The sequence below is a fragment of the Euprymna scolopes genome, chromosome 38 (genome assembly GCF_053919585.1).
Source record: "Euprymna scolopes isolate OS-2025 chromosome 38, ASM5391958v1, whole genome shotgun sequence".
Taxonomy (NCBI): Eukaryota; Metazoa; Mollusca; class Cephalopoda; order Sepiida; family Sepiolidae; genus Euprymna; species Euprymna scolopes.
Genome location: NC_136519.1, coordinates 78784994 through 78802781, shown reverse-complemented (window position 1 = coordinate 78802781; position 17788 = coordinate 78784994). Strand labels below are relative to the sequence as shown.

The 17788-nt window shown below is 36.3% G+C and overlaps 1 protein-coding gene across 3 annotated transcripts in view; it reads left to right on the top strand.

Annotated features, from left to right (window-relative positions):
* The window catches only part of LOC145263207 (uncharacterized), a 255323-nt gene that overhangs the window by 40964 nt on the left and 196571 nt on the right, over positions 1-17788 (top strand). For all 3 annotated transcript variants that reach the window (XM_080120282.1, XM_080120283.1, XM_080120281.1), the window contains exon 2: positions 10358-11224. In XM_080120282.1, coding sequence (XP_079976408.1) covers positions 10416-11224 — 809 coding nt within the window. In that variant the 5' untranslated portion in view covers positions 10358-10415. The remainder of the gene's footprint in view (positions 1-10357; positions 11225-17788) is intronic.

Genomic DNA, 17788 nt, shown 5'->3' with positions numbered 1-17788 from the left:
TCTTAGGTATGTGGCACCACCTAACCATTTCTTACGTATGCATCACCACCTAACCATTTCTTAGGTATGCATCACCACCTAACCATTTCTTAGGTATGCATCACCACCTAACCATTTCTTAGGTATGCATCACCACCTAACCATTTCTTAGGTATGCATCACCACCTAACAATTTCTTAGGTATGCATCACCACCTAACCATTTCTTAGGTATGCATCACCACCTAACAATTTCTTAGGTATGCATCACCACCTAACCATTTCTTAGGTATGCATCACCACCTAACCATTTCTTGGGTATGTGGCACCACCTAACAATTTCTTATGTATGCATCACCACCTAACCATTTCTTAGGTATGTGGCACCACCTAACCATTTCTTACGTATGCATCACCACCTAACCATTTCTTAGGTATGTGGCACCACCTAACCATTTCTTAGGTATGCATCACCACCTAACCATTTCTTAGGTATGCATCACCACCTAACCATTTCTTAGGTATTCATCACCACCTAACAATTTCTTAGGTATGCATCACCACCTAACCATTTCTTAGGTATGTGGCACCACCTAACCATTTCTTAGGTATGCATCACCACCTAACAATTTCTTAGGTATGCATCGCCACCTAACAATTTCTTAGGTATGCATCACCACCTAACAATTTCCTAGGTATGCATCACCACCTAACCATTTCTTAGGTATGCATCACCACCTAACCATTTCTTAGGTATGCATCAGCACCTAACAATTTCTTAGGTATGCATCACCACCTAACCATTTCTTAGGTATGCATCACCACCTAACAATTTCTTAGGTATGCATCACCACCTAACCATTTCTTAGGTATGCATCACCACCTAACAATTTCTTAGGTATGCATCACCACCTAACCATTTCTTAGGTATGCATCACCACCTAACCATTTCTTAGGTATGCATCACCACCTAACAATTTCTTAGGTATGCATCACCACCTAACAATTTCTTAGGTATGCATCACCACCTAACCATTTCTTAGGTATGTGGCACCACCTAACCATTTCTTACGTATGCATCACCACCTAACCATTTCTTAGGTATGTGCCACCACCTAACCATTTCTTAGGTATGCATCACCACCTAACAATTTCTTAGCTATGCATCACCACCTAACCATTTCTTAGGTATGCATCACGACCTAACCATTTCTTAGGTATGCATCACCACCTAACAATTTCTTAGGTATGCATCACCACCTAACCATTTCTTAGGTATGCATCACCACCTAACAATTTCTTAGGTATGCATCACCACCTAACCATTTCTTAGGTATGTGGCACCACCTAACAATTTCTTATGTATGCATCACCACCTAACCATTTCTTAGGTATGTGGCACCACCTAACCATTTCTTGCGTATGCATCACCACCTAACCATTTCTTAGGTATGTGGCACCACCTAACCATTTCTTAGGTATGTATCACCACCTAACAATTTCTTAGGTATGCATCACCACCTAACCATTTCTTAGGTATGCATCACCACCTAACCATTTCTTAGGTATGTGGCACCACCTAACCATTTCTTAGGTATGCATCACCACCTAACAATTTCTTAGGTATGCATCACCACCTAACCATTTCTTAGGTATGCATCACCACCTAACCATTTCTTAGGTATGCATCACCACCTAACAATTTCTTAGGTATGCATCACCACCTAACCATTTCTTAGGTATGCATCACCACCTAACAATTTCTTAGGTATGCATCACCACCTAACCATTTCTTAGGTATGTGGCACCACCTAACAATTTCTTATGTATGCATCACCACCTAACCATTTCTTAGGTATGTGGCACCACCTAACCATTTCTTACGTATGCATCACCACCTAACCATTTCTTAGGTATGTGGCACCACCTAACCATTTCTTAGGTATGCATCACCACCTAACAATTTCTTAGGTATGCATCACCACCTAACCATTTCTTAGGTATGCATCACCACCTAACCATTTCTTAGGTATGTGGCACCACCTAACCATTTCTTAGGTATGCATCACCACCTAACAATTTCTTAGGTATGTGGCACCACCTAACAATTTGTTACGTATGCATCACCACCTAACAATTTCTTAGCTATGCATCACCACCTAACCATTTCTTAGGTATGCATCACGACCTAACCATTTCTTAGGTATGCATCACCACCTAACAATTTCTTTGGTATGCATCACCACCTAACCATTTCTTAGGTATGCATCACCACCTAACAATTTCTTAGGTATGCATCACCACCTAACCATTTCTTAGGTATGTGGCACCACCTAACAATTTCTTATGTATGCATCACCACCTAACCATTTCTTAGGTATGTGGCACCACCTAACCATTTCTTGCGTATGCATCACCACCTAACCATTTCTTAGGTATGTGGCACCACCTAACCATTTCTTAGGTATGTATCACCACCTAACAATTTCTTAGGTATGCATCACCACCTAACCATTTCTTAGGTATGCATCACCACCTAACCATTTCTTAGGTATGTGGCACCACCTAACCATTTCTTAGGTATGCATCACCACCTAACAATTTCTTAGGTATGCATCACCACCTAACCATTTCTTAGGTATGCATCACCACCTAACCATTTCTTAGGTATGCATCACCACCTAACAATTTCTTAGGTATGCATCACCACCTAACCATTTCTTAGGTATGCATCACCACCTAACAATTTCTTAGGTATGCATCACCACCTAACCATTTCTTAGGTATGTGGCACCACCTAACAATTTCTTATGTATGCATCACCACCTAACCATTTCTTAGGTATGTGGCACCACCTAACCATTTCTTACGTATGCATCACCACCTAACCATTTCTTAGGTATGTGGCACCACCTAACCATTTCTTAGGTATGCATCACCACCTAACAATTTCTTAGGTATGCATCACCACCTAACCATTTCTTAGGTATGCATCACCACCTAACCATTTCTTAGGTATGTGGCACCACCTAACCATTTCTTAGGTATGCATCACCACCTAACAATTTCTTAGGCATGCATCACCACCTAACCATTTCTTAGGTATGCATCACCACCTAACCATTTCTTAGGTATGCATCACCACCTAACCATTTCTTAGGTATGCATCACCACCTAACCATTTCTTAGGTATGCATCACCACCTAACAATTTCTTAGGTATGCATCACCACCTAACCATTTCTTAGGTATGCGGCACCGCCTAACCATTTCTTAGGCATGCGGCACCACCTTCTTAACAAGGATGTAATTTAAGATTTTATTATAATGAATAAACGTGTCTAAAATGGAGTTCTAAAGTTATATAAGATGGTGGATAATATCTTAGGCATAATAAATTTATATGTGGCTTTTGTTATTGCAAACCTATGGTAATTTGGTCCAGAAGGGAATTTATATATATAGTAGAAGATAGAAGATAACTTGTAATTTATTTCAAAAACTATTTCCGGCAATATTTAACTTTCTGCATTACTATATAAAACATGAATTTTCAAACTTTATCGAAAAAAAAAAAAGGAAGAGGTAAAGAGGATGAAATTTAGTTGGAGGAAGAGGTAGAGAGATAGGGGAGTTAATTGGCCACCACGAAATCATTCAAAAAACAAAAATGTTTCTATTTTTGTTGTTTTTTATTTGGAGAGGCGTGTAGAAACTTACAAATGGAAGATAATGATAAAAAAAATTGAGAGAAGGAATATTTTTTAAATACATGTAGAAGACTAAGAAGTAAAGTTGCTGATATCAAAGAATACAGGACATATCCGAGTGATATCTATAATATAAAGCTGAACGTGTGTGTGTGTGTGTGTGTGTGTGTGTGTGTGTGTGTGTGTGTGTGTGTGTGGTCAGGAATAGGCTCCTATGTGGTTGACTATTTTAAAAAACTGATTACATATAATAATAGAAGATGTATCGAGGATCAGGAATGGGTATGTCTGATCTGGCAGAACGGTGGTTCATTAAAATTGTGGGGTCAGCGTTCGCGCCTGGCCCCCAAAGTATGGAAATAAAAAATGAAAAAAAAAACGTTTACAAAGGTTTTTGATATAGATGTACATAAGAATACTTTGATAAGTATATTTCCACTTAAATAGGGATGGTATAATAAAATTGTGGAGTCTGCGTTCACGCCTGTACTCCATGGAAATATGGCACAAACTTTAACCAGGACTTTTCATATCTATTTGCATAAGTATACTTTGATAATTATGTTTCAGTTTGAAGAAATATGGTATAATAAAATTATTGGGTGTTCGTTTGCGCCTGACATCCATAGAATGTAAATATATCACAAAGTTTAACAAGGTTTTTTAAAAGGGGTGAGGGTCCACAATAACACCTTAACTTTAATCTTAATTCAAGTTAGCTTTTATTTATTTTTTTTAGTTGAATCATATTGTGTCGAATAAATTCACCTCATAAATTCACGTTCTTATTAAAGTGAAAGCCAAAAAAAAAGTCGGAACTTCTAATTATTTCCATTAGAAAAATAATAATTTCTCCCTTACAGACATCCGGATGAGAACAAACGATTCTCTAATTCTGGATTATGGCTACTCCTAAATAAACGAACACACAATACTTTTTCTAAAAATATGTTTGCACACTACTCATCATGCAATCCTTACAACGTGAAACGGATCCATTGTTTTTTCCCTTCTTCGGCACACCAGCACACTTAGTTAAACACATATGCATGCACACACACACACACACACACGCACATATAGAGCGAGAGAAAGATAGAAGCCGTTATTTCGAAGGCTGGAACATAACTCGTATATAGAACGTTTTCCCAGAAAAATATGGTCCTGGATATGACCTTAAACTATATCCGATGGTGAAGACCCAGCTTGCGGGCTTTGGGAAGTGTGGAGCTACCCTTTAATTGCCATTGCTCCCAGGTCCACTCTAACCCGGACTGGTAGTACCTGCTAGGGTCACAACTATGGGTTAAATAGAAACTGACTTTAAAAAAACAAAAACAAATATACTCTATCAAAAAAAATGTTCTTTAAAATCACTGGATTCAGCATTAAATAACCTGAAAAGGGTTAATATGCCGTAAAACAAAAGCAACCAACCAACCCAGAAAAATATGAGTTAAGAGTTTGAAATAAAAATGTCTTTTATTTTTAAAAGTAAAAATTTTTCATAAAGAAACATAAAACGGAACTGTTCACTAATAAACAAAAAATAAAACAAACAAAAAAACAAATTAAATTCCGGACAAAATACTTTTCCATAAATAAGCAATAAACATAATTTTATCGCTACTGGTTTCAGTTTATCATAACTTTTAGGATATCATATCTTTTACATCTTAATTTCATTCCCCTCCCAATTTTTTCTTGAATCCTTGAAACGGTATTTTTAACCATTAAAAAAATCATCCAGAAATTTTCTTAAACCTTTAATTTTAAGGGGTTTTTATTTTCCGAAATTTCTTTGTTCAGTTTTTTTTTTGTAAAGGAAATAATCTATATAATTATAAAACTGAAATGACCTTGTAACGCGTGTTATAACCTACATCCGGTTTACGACTTCCGGTTGTGCATGCGTACATAAACATAAACAGTGTAAACAAATAAACACAAATCGCCGTTTATTTATTTAATTTATTCTCCATTTTTTGATTCATCTTTCTTAAAAAACATTCATACATTTTCTTCTACACTACCAACATAAATAAATAACCCGAAAATATGTTTTTTTAATTTGCATTACAAACAAATAATCAACGTGACAATAAAATGTATTGTTTTACTGTGTACGTTTTCAGCTTCCCAATTTTTTTTCGCGTTTAAATTATCCAAATAAACAATTGCTAATACTTTCTGCTTTTTTTTACACTGTTCATTTTCGTATTACGTTTAAGTTATTTTAATGCAAGTTTCTTACAAATAAAACCACTTTACCTGTTGACAACAATAAGAGCATTTTACAATGGCGATTTACCCACCACCTTCCATTTTTTTTAAATTTTTATTCCCCATTTTTTAATACACCTTTCTTAAAAAACATTCATACATTTTCTTCTACGCTACCAACATAAATAAATAGCCCCGAAAATGTTTTTTTAATTTGTGTTACAAATAAATAATCAACGCAACAATAAAACGTGTTGTTTTACTGTATACGTTTTAAGCGTCCAAATTGTTTTTTTTTCGTTTAAATTATTCAAATAAACAATTGTTAATACTTTGTTTTTTGTTGTTTTTTTTTTACTTCGTTCATTTCCGCATTGTCTTAATTAATTTTATTGACTTTATAATAAACATCTAAATTAAATATTTCACCCAATGGGTCATGAATGTTTGTTTAAAATAAATGAAAAAAAAGTTATATTTTCTTTTCATTTTCTATTTAAAAAGCCATTCTTAACTTGGGAAGTATGTTTTTAACTATTCTGTACTTTCAACTAACAATTTCATTTAAAAAAGATATATCAAAATTTGAATTTAAGTATTATGGTAGTGCAACACTTACCTATAAGTATAGCAAACCACTTATAATTCAATGGCTGCAAGTTTTTTTTTTTTTAAAATAAACAATTATAAACAGAACGACTCATAGAAATCTATCTATATTCTCTTTTCATTTTAATATACTTTCATAGAAATGTTTCTGTTATGTCACAAAAAACTATTTTCTTTACGTCACACGTGTCACGCTCATACATTAATTTCATAGCTAATATAACATACTGACCCAACGGGTCACGGGTCGTCTAGTATTCAATAAACATTTGGGATTCTTCATTATTTTTTTTTTTTTTTTTTTTTTGTTTACTTGGGTTTGCTATCGTCACAATTTTTCGTTAAATGTACATTTTAAATCGTGTTTGTGCTTAGCTAAAATCTGGTAACGAGTTACAAGACCAAAAAGGCGACCACACAAAATGGAACAATGGTTCTTGCGGAAACGAAAGCGGAAAGGCACTTATTTAACTGAAAAGTTCTGTTTTCTGCTTTCTGCTGTGAAGAAATTATTTTTATTTCAAACTCTAAAACTTATATTATTTATTTGTTTACTTGTGAAAACGTTCTGTTTACGTTCAGTGTGATAGCGGTGGCACTCACTTTATTCCCTTTTGCTGGATATAGGTTAGAAAATATTCATACAACTAAATGACAATCCTGTCGATAGATAGATAGATAGATAGAGAGCTTTGACTTTATTGCATTCACGCGTCCTTATTTATTTTTACACACAAATAAATCATAATGCGAAATACCATTGATGTTTAAAACTATTTGTGCGTACTTTAATCAATTATAACTATTATTGAATGTTTTGCTATTAATTTTTTTACCCAAATAGGTCACAAAGCAAAATATATATTATTTTTATTATTACATACCTTACATTTTGGGCTAATTTCTTGCCACCCACACCCTCACTCACAAATTCTTTTTTTTTTCTTTTTTTTTTTTTTACACGGTGGTCACTACATATCAAGGCCAGGAAGCCACTCAGGGATAAGGGTTATTGCAAGTACAGTACGTTAGTGTGGAGATTTGATGAAGTGTTTACTTAAGAGGGCAGTTCATTAGGAATTTGTTAACATTGGACTTGAATATATCCAAGTTGTAGTAGGCAGACGGAACAGAGTTCCACAGGCGTGCAGTTCTAAGAAAGAAGCTTTGTTCATGGAATCCACGTTTTGATTTAGGCAATGGGGTGTCTATTCCGAAAGCCGTTCTTAACATAGGTAGATTGGGGGGTTCCATTCCGATTGCCGTTCTTAACAGGATGAGGTTGGTGGTTGGACTACAACATCACCAACCGTACTTTAATTTTTTTATGCGGGGCAGGGGATGCTACCACCGAGCCACGCCAGTTTACGGGCCCTGCTAGTTTAAAATAATTACAAAAATTGTTGATCTTCTCTTCAGATATATTTCTTGAATTATTGATCTTCTCTTTAAATAAGAATAAGTTTTTTAAATGGTTAACATATTAAAATAATTTTTTTAGATAGTTGATCTTTTAAAATAATATGTAAAATGTTTCATTTTCTCTTCAAAATATTTTTTACAATATTTGATCTTTTCTTCGTATAATTTTTGAAATGTTTGATCTTCTGTTAAAATAATTTTTTAAAATTGTTGATCTTTGCTTCAGATAATATTTAATATTATTGATCTCTGTAAATACGTTTTGAAATGTTTGATCCTCTGTTCAAATAATTTTTGAAATGTTTGATCTTCTGTTCAAATAATTTTTGAAATGTTTGATCGTTTCTTCAAATAATATATAAAACTAGGAGGACCTGTGGAAATTCCACAGGAGACTCATTCATATGTAATATATTGATGTTGGCATTCTGTGGATGTTCAGTGTAAATGGAGACGCTCTGATATCATTGTAGCTTTTTTGTTTAAACGTCAAAAGTTTATTTAAGCTAGCACAAAGACTGGTCCTAAAGTACGCTTAAATATGATATTTTAATTCTTGCAAATTTCTTATATATTATTATAGAGTTAATGTTCTATCTATTTTTATATATTATAACGTAGCAATTTCAAAAATAAAAACAATATATCCATATGACTTGGTTGCATTAGCTTGAATCGAAACCAAAATAAAAACTTATGAAAACAAATATATATATATAACTTGAGTTCCTTCAGCCATAATCGACACCGAAACCAAAACTTATGAAGAATTCTGGATAAATTATTTATAAAAAAAATAGATTACTGGAGCACCATCAGCTATAATCGAAACCGAAACCAAAACTTATGAAGAATTCTTGGTAAAATTATTCATGACAAGAAATGGAAGTACAAAGGGCGTGCAATAAGTAATGTCCCTGACCCATTTCCAGTTGCCTGATCTAGCTGAAATTTTGCATGTGCAATGATTTATATCTCTACGGGTTATGGGGAAAATTACAGCTCTGAACTAATTGTGGTTTCTGTTTTACAGGTGTTTGAACTGAGTTAGGTGTGAAATGGAGCCTGTTGAATGTCGAGCAGTGACCGGGTTTTGTATTTGAAAGGACGCACACCACAGGAGACTTTTGATGAAATGAAAGAAACTTATGGTGATAATGCCCCATCATATGATCTTGTAAAACGCTGGCATCGTGAATTTAAACATGGCCGGAACTGGTTGCCCCTTTCTGCCATTGATGAGGCATCTGTCCGTCAAGTTGAGGCTGCCATTTTGGAAGATCGGCCCATTACTATTCACCAAATAGCCCAATATGTCAAGATTAGTACAGGATCTGTGAAAACTATCATTGATGACCATTTGCATATACATAAGGTGTCTGCCAGATGGATTCCCAGGTTGCTCACACCATTCCAGAAGCGAGAACGCATTGAGTGCTCGAGGATGAACTTGGAGATGTGCCAAGAAGATGAGCCAAAGTTTTTCAAAAGACTGATTACACAGGATAAAACCTGGGTCCATCACTATGATCCAGAGACCAAAAGCCAGTCAATGCAGTGGAAGCACTTGGACTCACCAGCTTCAAAGAAGACAAGGGTGCAGCCCTCCACTCGCAGGATTATGCTCACAGTCTTCTGGGATCAGGACGGAGTAGTGATAACAGATTTCCTGGCAAAGGGTACCACAATTACAGGAGCCTATTATACTTCACTTTTGAGGAAATTAAGGGAAGCTATCAAAATCAAGAGGCAGGGCAAGATCAGCAAAGTTACCCTCCTCCTGCAGGACACTGCTCAGGTCCACAACTCGCATGTCGTCAGATCAGAAGCACGGGCGTGTGGTTATGAAATCCTACCCCATTCTCCCTACTCTCCTGACCTTGCACCCTCTGACTTTCACCTCTTTCCAGCCATGAAGTTGTTTTTGGAAGGAAAGCGTTTCCCAGATGATGCAGCCTTGATTTCTGAAGTCACGTTGTGGTTGGAGGACCAACCTGGGGTGTTCTACAAAAACAGTCTCCAGAGCTGCATTAAATGATAGGAGAAATACATAACTCTCGGTGGTTCCTATGTAGAGAAAAACTAATAACTGTGCCAAGTTTCGTTGCTCTACTGCTATGGGAAATGGGTCAGGGGCATTACTTATTGCACGCCTCTCGTACATAACAATTAAACAATCCGGCTGTAAGCATAACAGAGAAAATAACACACACGCTATTTTATTAATATATAGATTATTGATCTTCCCTGCAAATAATATTTAAAGTGTTAGATCTTTACTTATAAAAAGTTTTAAATTGTTTATATTTTTAAAACATAATATTTAAAATTGTTGATTTTTCTCTTCAATAAAATTTTGAAATTGTTGATTTTTCTCTTCAAATAATTTTTAATAATTCTTCAATTTCTATTTCAGATTCGTCATCGCTTTTCTTTTTCATAATCCTTGACAGAATCCTAACGAAAAACAAGAAATGACCTGCAAACTTCTCCGTCGTCCACTGCCCCCATTAAAAGCTGATCTCGCAAAAGATCAATATTTGAACAACCCTGCGGGGAAACAAGTCCCGGATCAAAACACACTAGCGTTAAATTTGAATGGTGATCTGTCGAACGATGATCTGTTGCAAGAACAAGATGATAAAATGCTTCCGTTACCTCCAAACTCATCTCCGACGCAGCAACGTGCCCAACTGAACACACCTGAAGAGGCCGCTGGGGTTTTCATCAATGTCTCAAGAGTAATGTTCCACCAAAATTCCTTAAAAACTGCAAAGTACCTAAATTCATGGTCGCAGTTTCCACATAGGCCATATCGGAAACAGGCCAACCAAGGATCACTGATCTCACGACTATATAAGGAAGAAACCCAGCCGTTGCCCCCGGCAAATAATGGAATCAATGATTTCATTTCCAAAGTTTCCAAGAAGGCTGATGTTTCTACGACATACGCTAAACGGATTGTTTACTCCAAGCATACGTATTGCAAGATAGCTGAAAGGTGCTTCCGGCAAAACTCTGAGGACAAACATTTGAACATCGTGGATATTCGTACGGAGGATCTTGGTGAGGTTCCCAAACGCATACCTCAAAAACAGCTTCTGATTGAATTGACTGCTCTCATTAAGGAGCACATAAGAGAAACGATGAAAATCGATATACAAACAGCGATAAAACCGTTGCCGCGGTTTAAGTTTGGGGCGAAGAAACATCTCGAGACGGAAATTATTCTTTACCCACAGGCACATCGGACGGACTCTCCGACACGATGTATAATGAAAAGGTTAGCATCAACATCTTCATTTTACGAGGGTCGTTCCAAAAGAAATCCATCCTATTTTTTTTAAGTAAAAATCAAAGTTGAAAAGATACAAAAACGAGAGTGATACCATTAAAACAAGCAACCTTTCGACGTTTCTGGATTTTTGAGATGAGGATTTATTATTCGTATTATTTGAATTCATTGGACTACTATTCTCATCTTGGGCGAGATTTTCACAACATTTCGGTCAATATAACCTCCAACCTTCTTCAGGTGTATCTTGTTGAACTTGAGAATTTGAACGCAAGGACCTGTGGCGCAGTGGTTAGAGTACTTGGAAAAATCAATTGTTAAAAGTGATATTCTCTTGAAGGTTGAAGGTTCAATCCTCAGCGTGGGTGACCGAAAAATACAATTGCAAATTACTTAGAACTTTTATCCAGTCATGGCTGATGGAACAAGAGCATGCTACCCCCATGAAGTAAATAAAGGGTTCCGTTCGAAATTCCGTCCAAATTCTCGAGTTCAACAGAAACGTTTCCGAGTTTGACAAAATACACCTGAAGAAGGTCGGAGGTTACATCGACCGAAACGTTGCGGAAAATGACACGCAAGATGAGAACAGTAGTCCGAAGAATCCAAATAATATGAAGCAACATTTGTAGCTCCAGAATCTATTTTTTCTACATAGCCCCCACTATTCTGAATGCACTTTTGCCAGTGATGGGGGTGGTGGCTTATCATTCACATCTCTGTTGCCACTTTGAAATCGACGAACCCATCTCCTGACTGTGCTAACATCAACTGCACCGGCTTTGTAAGCGTTCAACAGGCGCCAGTGAATGTTGATCGGTTAAATTTTTTTCTGCATGGAGGAATTCAATGACATATTTCTGTTTCTGGTGCACGTTCATGACAGGGGTTGCTTTCTTAGAGTCTCACACCGTCAACACCTGCAAGAAAGAGATAAAACTTTCAGATCATGAATGCATCAATTCAGTCATCATAACAATGCAATTTTTAATCTCCTCTGATCCGTTTGAGTGGAATAAAAATAGGAGACATTACTTTTGGAACACCCCTTGTATTTAGCAAAAAAAATTTTTTTTAATTTGATGCATGATTGGGTCACCAACCCTAACACCCCAAAAACGGATTAATTATACTTGAGGCACCCCAAAATGAAAAATAACTAAAAGGGGTGCATGTTGGCTCAACATTGGCTCTGTTTTTGTTTATGTGATAGTAATAGTTATAATAAAAAATAAGGTAATAGATGAATAATATAACAGAGTAGATTTAATTAAAGAATAAATATAATCTACTAGCATTTCAGTCCGGCATTACCCGGGTGTTTGGAGATGTATGTTGAGCAAAAAAAAACAAAAAACGGCCAATTTTTTAAATTTTAACCTCTATTATGCCCCCTTAAAATTTATTGTTTTCGGCTCAAATCGAGTTATTAAGTAAGATCCATGTCCAAAGAACCTATATCTAAAATTTCAAGTGTTTAGACCTAAAATTGTCGGAGGAGTTTGGTAGAGTTCTCAAAGGTCAAATCGTTGAACTTTGACTCCTTAACAGCCAAATTTCTGACCGAAACCAGATTACAAGGATTTTCCCAAATCTCAGTACCCTGTATATCAAATTTCGAGTCTGTAGACTTAAAATTGACAGTTATTGCGTAGGGAAATGTATACAGACATACACACAGACAGACAAACACGTTCACTTTTATAGATATATAGATAACAAGCATGGGTGCCCGCCGTTGCCCGGGTGTTTGGATGTGTATATTGAGCAAAAAAAAAAGTGGTCAATTTTTTAACTTTGACGCCTATTATGACCCCTTAAAATTTATTGTTTTGGGCTCAAATCAAGTCATTAAGTTAGATCCATGTCCAAAGAACCTATATCTAAAATTTCAAGTGTTTAGACCTAAAATTGTTGGAGGAGTTTGGTAGAGTTCCCAAAGGTCAAATCGTTGAACTTTGACCCCTTAACAGCCAAATTTCTAACCGACAACCGATCACATAAACTTTCCCAAATCTCAGTACCCTGTATATCAAATTTCGAGTCTGTAGACTGAAAATTAAGTTATTGCATAGGGAAATGTACACACACACACACACAGACAGACACGCTTTTTCACAGAAAAGATGTTGCACATTTGTTTCTGCTTTATCGTTATTTTTATGGCAAGTGCTCGACTGAGCTCCAATTTATGGTCCCCCTCGCCAAACTTTCACAAGAAAGACTCGTCTAGCAGAAAACACTACCAATAATTCCCCCCACTCTTTATCTGTGCCTAAACCTAAGCGTAGATTCCATGAACAAAGCTTCTTTCTTAGAACTGCACGCCTATGGAATTGTCTTCCGTTTTCCTGCTTTCCAGCTGACTACAATATGGTTGTCTTCAAGCCTAACGTAAACAAGTTCTTGATGAGCCGTTCCATATAATTTACCGAATTTCCATTACTAACGATTACTTTATTGTCCAATTATCTACTGTACACTCTTTAACCCTTATCCTCGAGTGGCCTCTTGGCCTTTATAAGTGGTGATGCCTTTGTAAATATATATATATATATATATTCCTATGATTATTTTTTTTTGTGTGTATTGATGTTCATATTAAAAACCCTTTTTTACACAAGAAAATACAAATTTACGAGGGGCGTGCAATAAGTAATGCCCCTGATCCACTTCCAGTTGTCTGATCTAGCTGAAATTTTGCATGTGCAATGATTTATATCTCTACCGGTTATGTGGCAAATTACAGCTTTGAGCTAATTGTGGTTTCTGTTTTACAGGTGTTTGAACTGAGTCAGGTGTGAAATGGAGCCTGTTGAATGTCGAGCAGTGATCCGGTTTTTGTATTTGAAAGGACGCACACCGCAGGAGACTTTTGATGAAATGAAAGAAACTTATGGTGATAATGCCCCATCATATGACCTTGTAAAACGCTGGCATCGTGAATTTAAACATGGCCGGAAGTCTGTGGAAACATCTCTCAGACCTGGTCGCCCCCATGCTCACAGTCTTCTGGGACCAGGATGGATTAGTGATGACAGATTTCCTGGCAAAGGGTACCACAATTACAGGAGCCTATTATGCTTCACTTTTGAGGAAATTAAGGGAAGCTATCAAAATCAAGAGGCGGGGCAAGATCAGCAAAGTTACCCTCCTCCTGCAGGACAATGCTCAGGTCCACAACTCGCATGTCGTCAGATCAGAAGCACGGGCGTGTGGTTATGAAATCCTACCCCATTCTCCCTACTCTCCTGACCTTGCACCCTCTGACTTTCACCTCTTTCCAGCCATGAAGTTGTTTTTGAAAGGAAAGCGTTTCCCAGATGATGCAGCCTTGATTTCTGAAGTCACGTTTTGGTTGGAGGACCAACCTGGGGTGTTCTAGAAAAACGGTCTCCAGAGCTGCATGAAACATTGGGAGAAATACATAACTCTGGGTGGTTACTATGTAGAGAAAAACTAATAACTGTGCCAAGTTTCGTTGCTCTACTGCTATTGGAAGTGGGTCAGAGGCATTACTTATTGCACGCCCCCTCGTATATATGTGTCGTGGAATTACATTCATCTGCAAAAGATCTAGCTAATTTGCATATTTTTTAAACATTCATTTTGATTAATTCCCTATTAGTTTTTTCGGTTTTCTCATGGGATGATCATCTTTAGTTAATTACTACGTGTAATTATATTCATGTAGGTATTTTACATTATTTATACTTGCATAATATTTGCTTAAAAAGGTTATAGTAAACACAAACATCTTTCTATATATGTTTATGCATGCATATATTTGTTTAAAAAATTTTGCCTCCCAAACTTCTGTCTGTTTTTGGTCTACAGACATGAAACTTAATATATAGGGTATTCGAACATATGCAAAACTTTATACTTGAGTTTTTAACCGTGAAAAATCAGTGCAGAAGTGTGAAAATTTAAAAAATGGAACCTTCTCTACCACCAATAACAGTGGCCAAGAACACATTACCTGAAAGTACTCCCTTTAAACTCCTCGGCCTAGCGTTTACAAGGAACATGAACTGGAATAGATACATTGAGAGCATTGCCAAGGCTGCTGCGAAGAAGCTGGGCTCTCTCTACCGTACTAGAAAACTACTTACACCTGAAATATTCTATACCTGTATAAGGCCACTTGTATGGAGCATTGTTGACACATTTGGGCTGGTGCATCTGCTATTAGTCTCTAACTCTTGGACAGAGTTCAAAAGAGAGTCCGCAACCTGATAGGTCCTTAATTGTCATGTAGGCTTCAGCCTCTGTCCCATCGACGAAATGTTGCATCTCTCTGTGTGTTCTACAAGTACTTTAGTGGTGAATGCTCTGACGAACTACAAGCACTTGTACCCCCTCGATGTGAATACCCCCGACAGCACCTAAATCCCACCCCTTCACAATAGAGATCCCTAGGTGTAAGAAAGCCTTCTACTCCAATAGTTTCTTCCTCAGAACTGCTAGACTTTGGAACTCCCTTCCTGGATTCTGCTTTCCCAACTGTACTGATATGCAGAAGTTCAAATGTAATGTGAACAGACATCTTGCTTCTCATCTCCCTTCATAATATCCCTACAACTTATGTCCCCGATAGTAGGCCCCTACTTCAAAGTGGCATTGTGCCTTGGTTGGGGTGAAAATTGAATAAAAAACAAAATTTACCTGGTGAAGCTCGAACGGCTGCATTATGCATATGCATGCGTAACATAATAGCTATTGGTTCAATTAGTTTAATTTTTAGCCTGAAGCAAACGTATTCATAGCTTAGGCATTAAAGTCAGAGGAAAAAGTAAATTGTAAGCTAAACGTTTTGGTTTCGATTCTCAATGGTGGCGCATGATTCTTTTTTTTCTTTTAACTTTTTAAATCATGACTATATATTGGGTCCAATATAATCTATATATATAAAAGCAAAAATGTTTGTATGTATGTGTGTTTGTATGTCCAATATAATATAATAATAAATACGAAATCTGTATTAATCAAAATATCATATTTAAGTGTATTTTACGACCAGGCAATGTCGGGCGGCCTGCTAATATATATATAATAACTAGCAGGCAGGCCAGTGTTGCCCAGTCGTGAATTATGCTTAAATATAATATTTTAATTCATGCAGATTTCATATTTATTATTATATAACGAATTCTCTATTAACTATTATATATTATTATATTGTACCCAATATATAGTAGTGATTCCAGAAGTTTAAAAAAAAAATGAAAGAAAATGACTTGACTGCCATCATATAAATACTTAGATCTATAGCCTTCGTCGTTACTGTTTAAGCTATCGTCAGATGGATAAGAAATAGTTAAAAATGAGCAGACTTTAATGTATCAATTTATATATCTGTGCATGCAAACAAGAGCACTTGAAGTTGACTTATGCCTGCCCTGTTTCGATATTTTTCAATTTTGATCCATAAGCAGCTATTTTTACCAGCTTTTATATATATACTAGCGGGAGTGCCTTGCGTTGCCCGTGTGTTTGGAGTTGTGTGTTGAGCACAAAAAAAAAAAGTGGTAGTAGGCAGGCAGGCTCGAACCCACAATGCGAAGGTGGAAAAAAAGGTGAAAGAAAACCTGACATCTTTCCGTAACGCCATGACATGACAAGAAGTAAAAAGCATTCAAATTTAACGATGTTATATATTATTTTAAATGGAATTCATTGAGATGAGTATTATTTATTAATTTTTATTTATTGCGGACTATTATCCTCATCTTTTTTATTTTTAGTTGTTGTTTCACGACGTTTCGGGCAACTATTCCTCTGGCCTGACGAAGGCTAGAGGAATAGTTGTGAAAAAACAACTATAAAAAAAGATGAGGATAATAGTCCTCATTAAATAAAAGTTTATTAGCGATGTTAATGTTGCAGAAATGGATAGTTAAGTGGATGAGTTCACGCAGGCGCAGAAATGAACGTCTGGCTTTCTGCCGTTTTATTTATTTGTTTCCCCACGATGTTGATCCAAACTGATTTCCCTCAAGACATCCTGACACGAAAGGCCAGGCGCTTTATCTTCGCTCTGATCAGTTTTGCTTTTATACGAAAAAGACGAATCTATCGAAAGGACGGGAAGGAGACAATTTTTTTAAAACTCGATCAAAATAAAGATAGAGACGACGTCCATTCACAAATTGGAGATATTATAATCTAGGAAGTATAAGGAAACTTCTCCAAAATAGAAACCTCGTCGAGAAACACCCGCGAAAAAAAGCCTTTCTTGGACATACAAAAACGCGCGTGGCTGTTTTGCATTTTATATATATATATATATATATATATATATATATATATATATATATATATATATATATATATATATATAAAATAAAAAAATAAAACCAAAACAAAAAACAACATCTAAGTAAATCGCGATATATCCAGACAGCTGGCGAGATGGTCCAGGGGTAAGGGTTTAGGCTCATTACCATTGGGTCCCGATTTCGAATCTCGCTAGGTACAGCCACTCTGATGAGTCGTAGACGACGAAACACGTGTCAGTGGATAATTACATTTTAAAAAATAATATATATA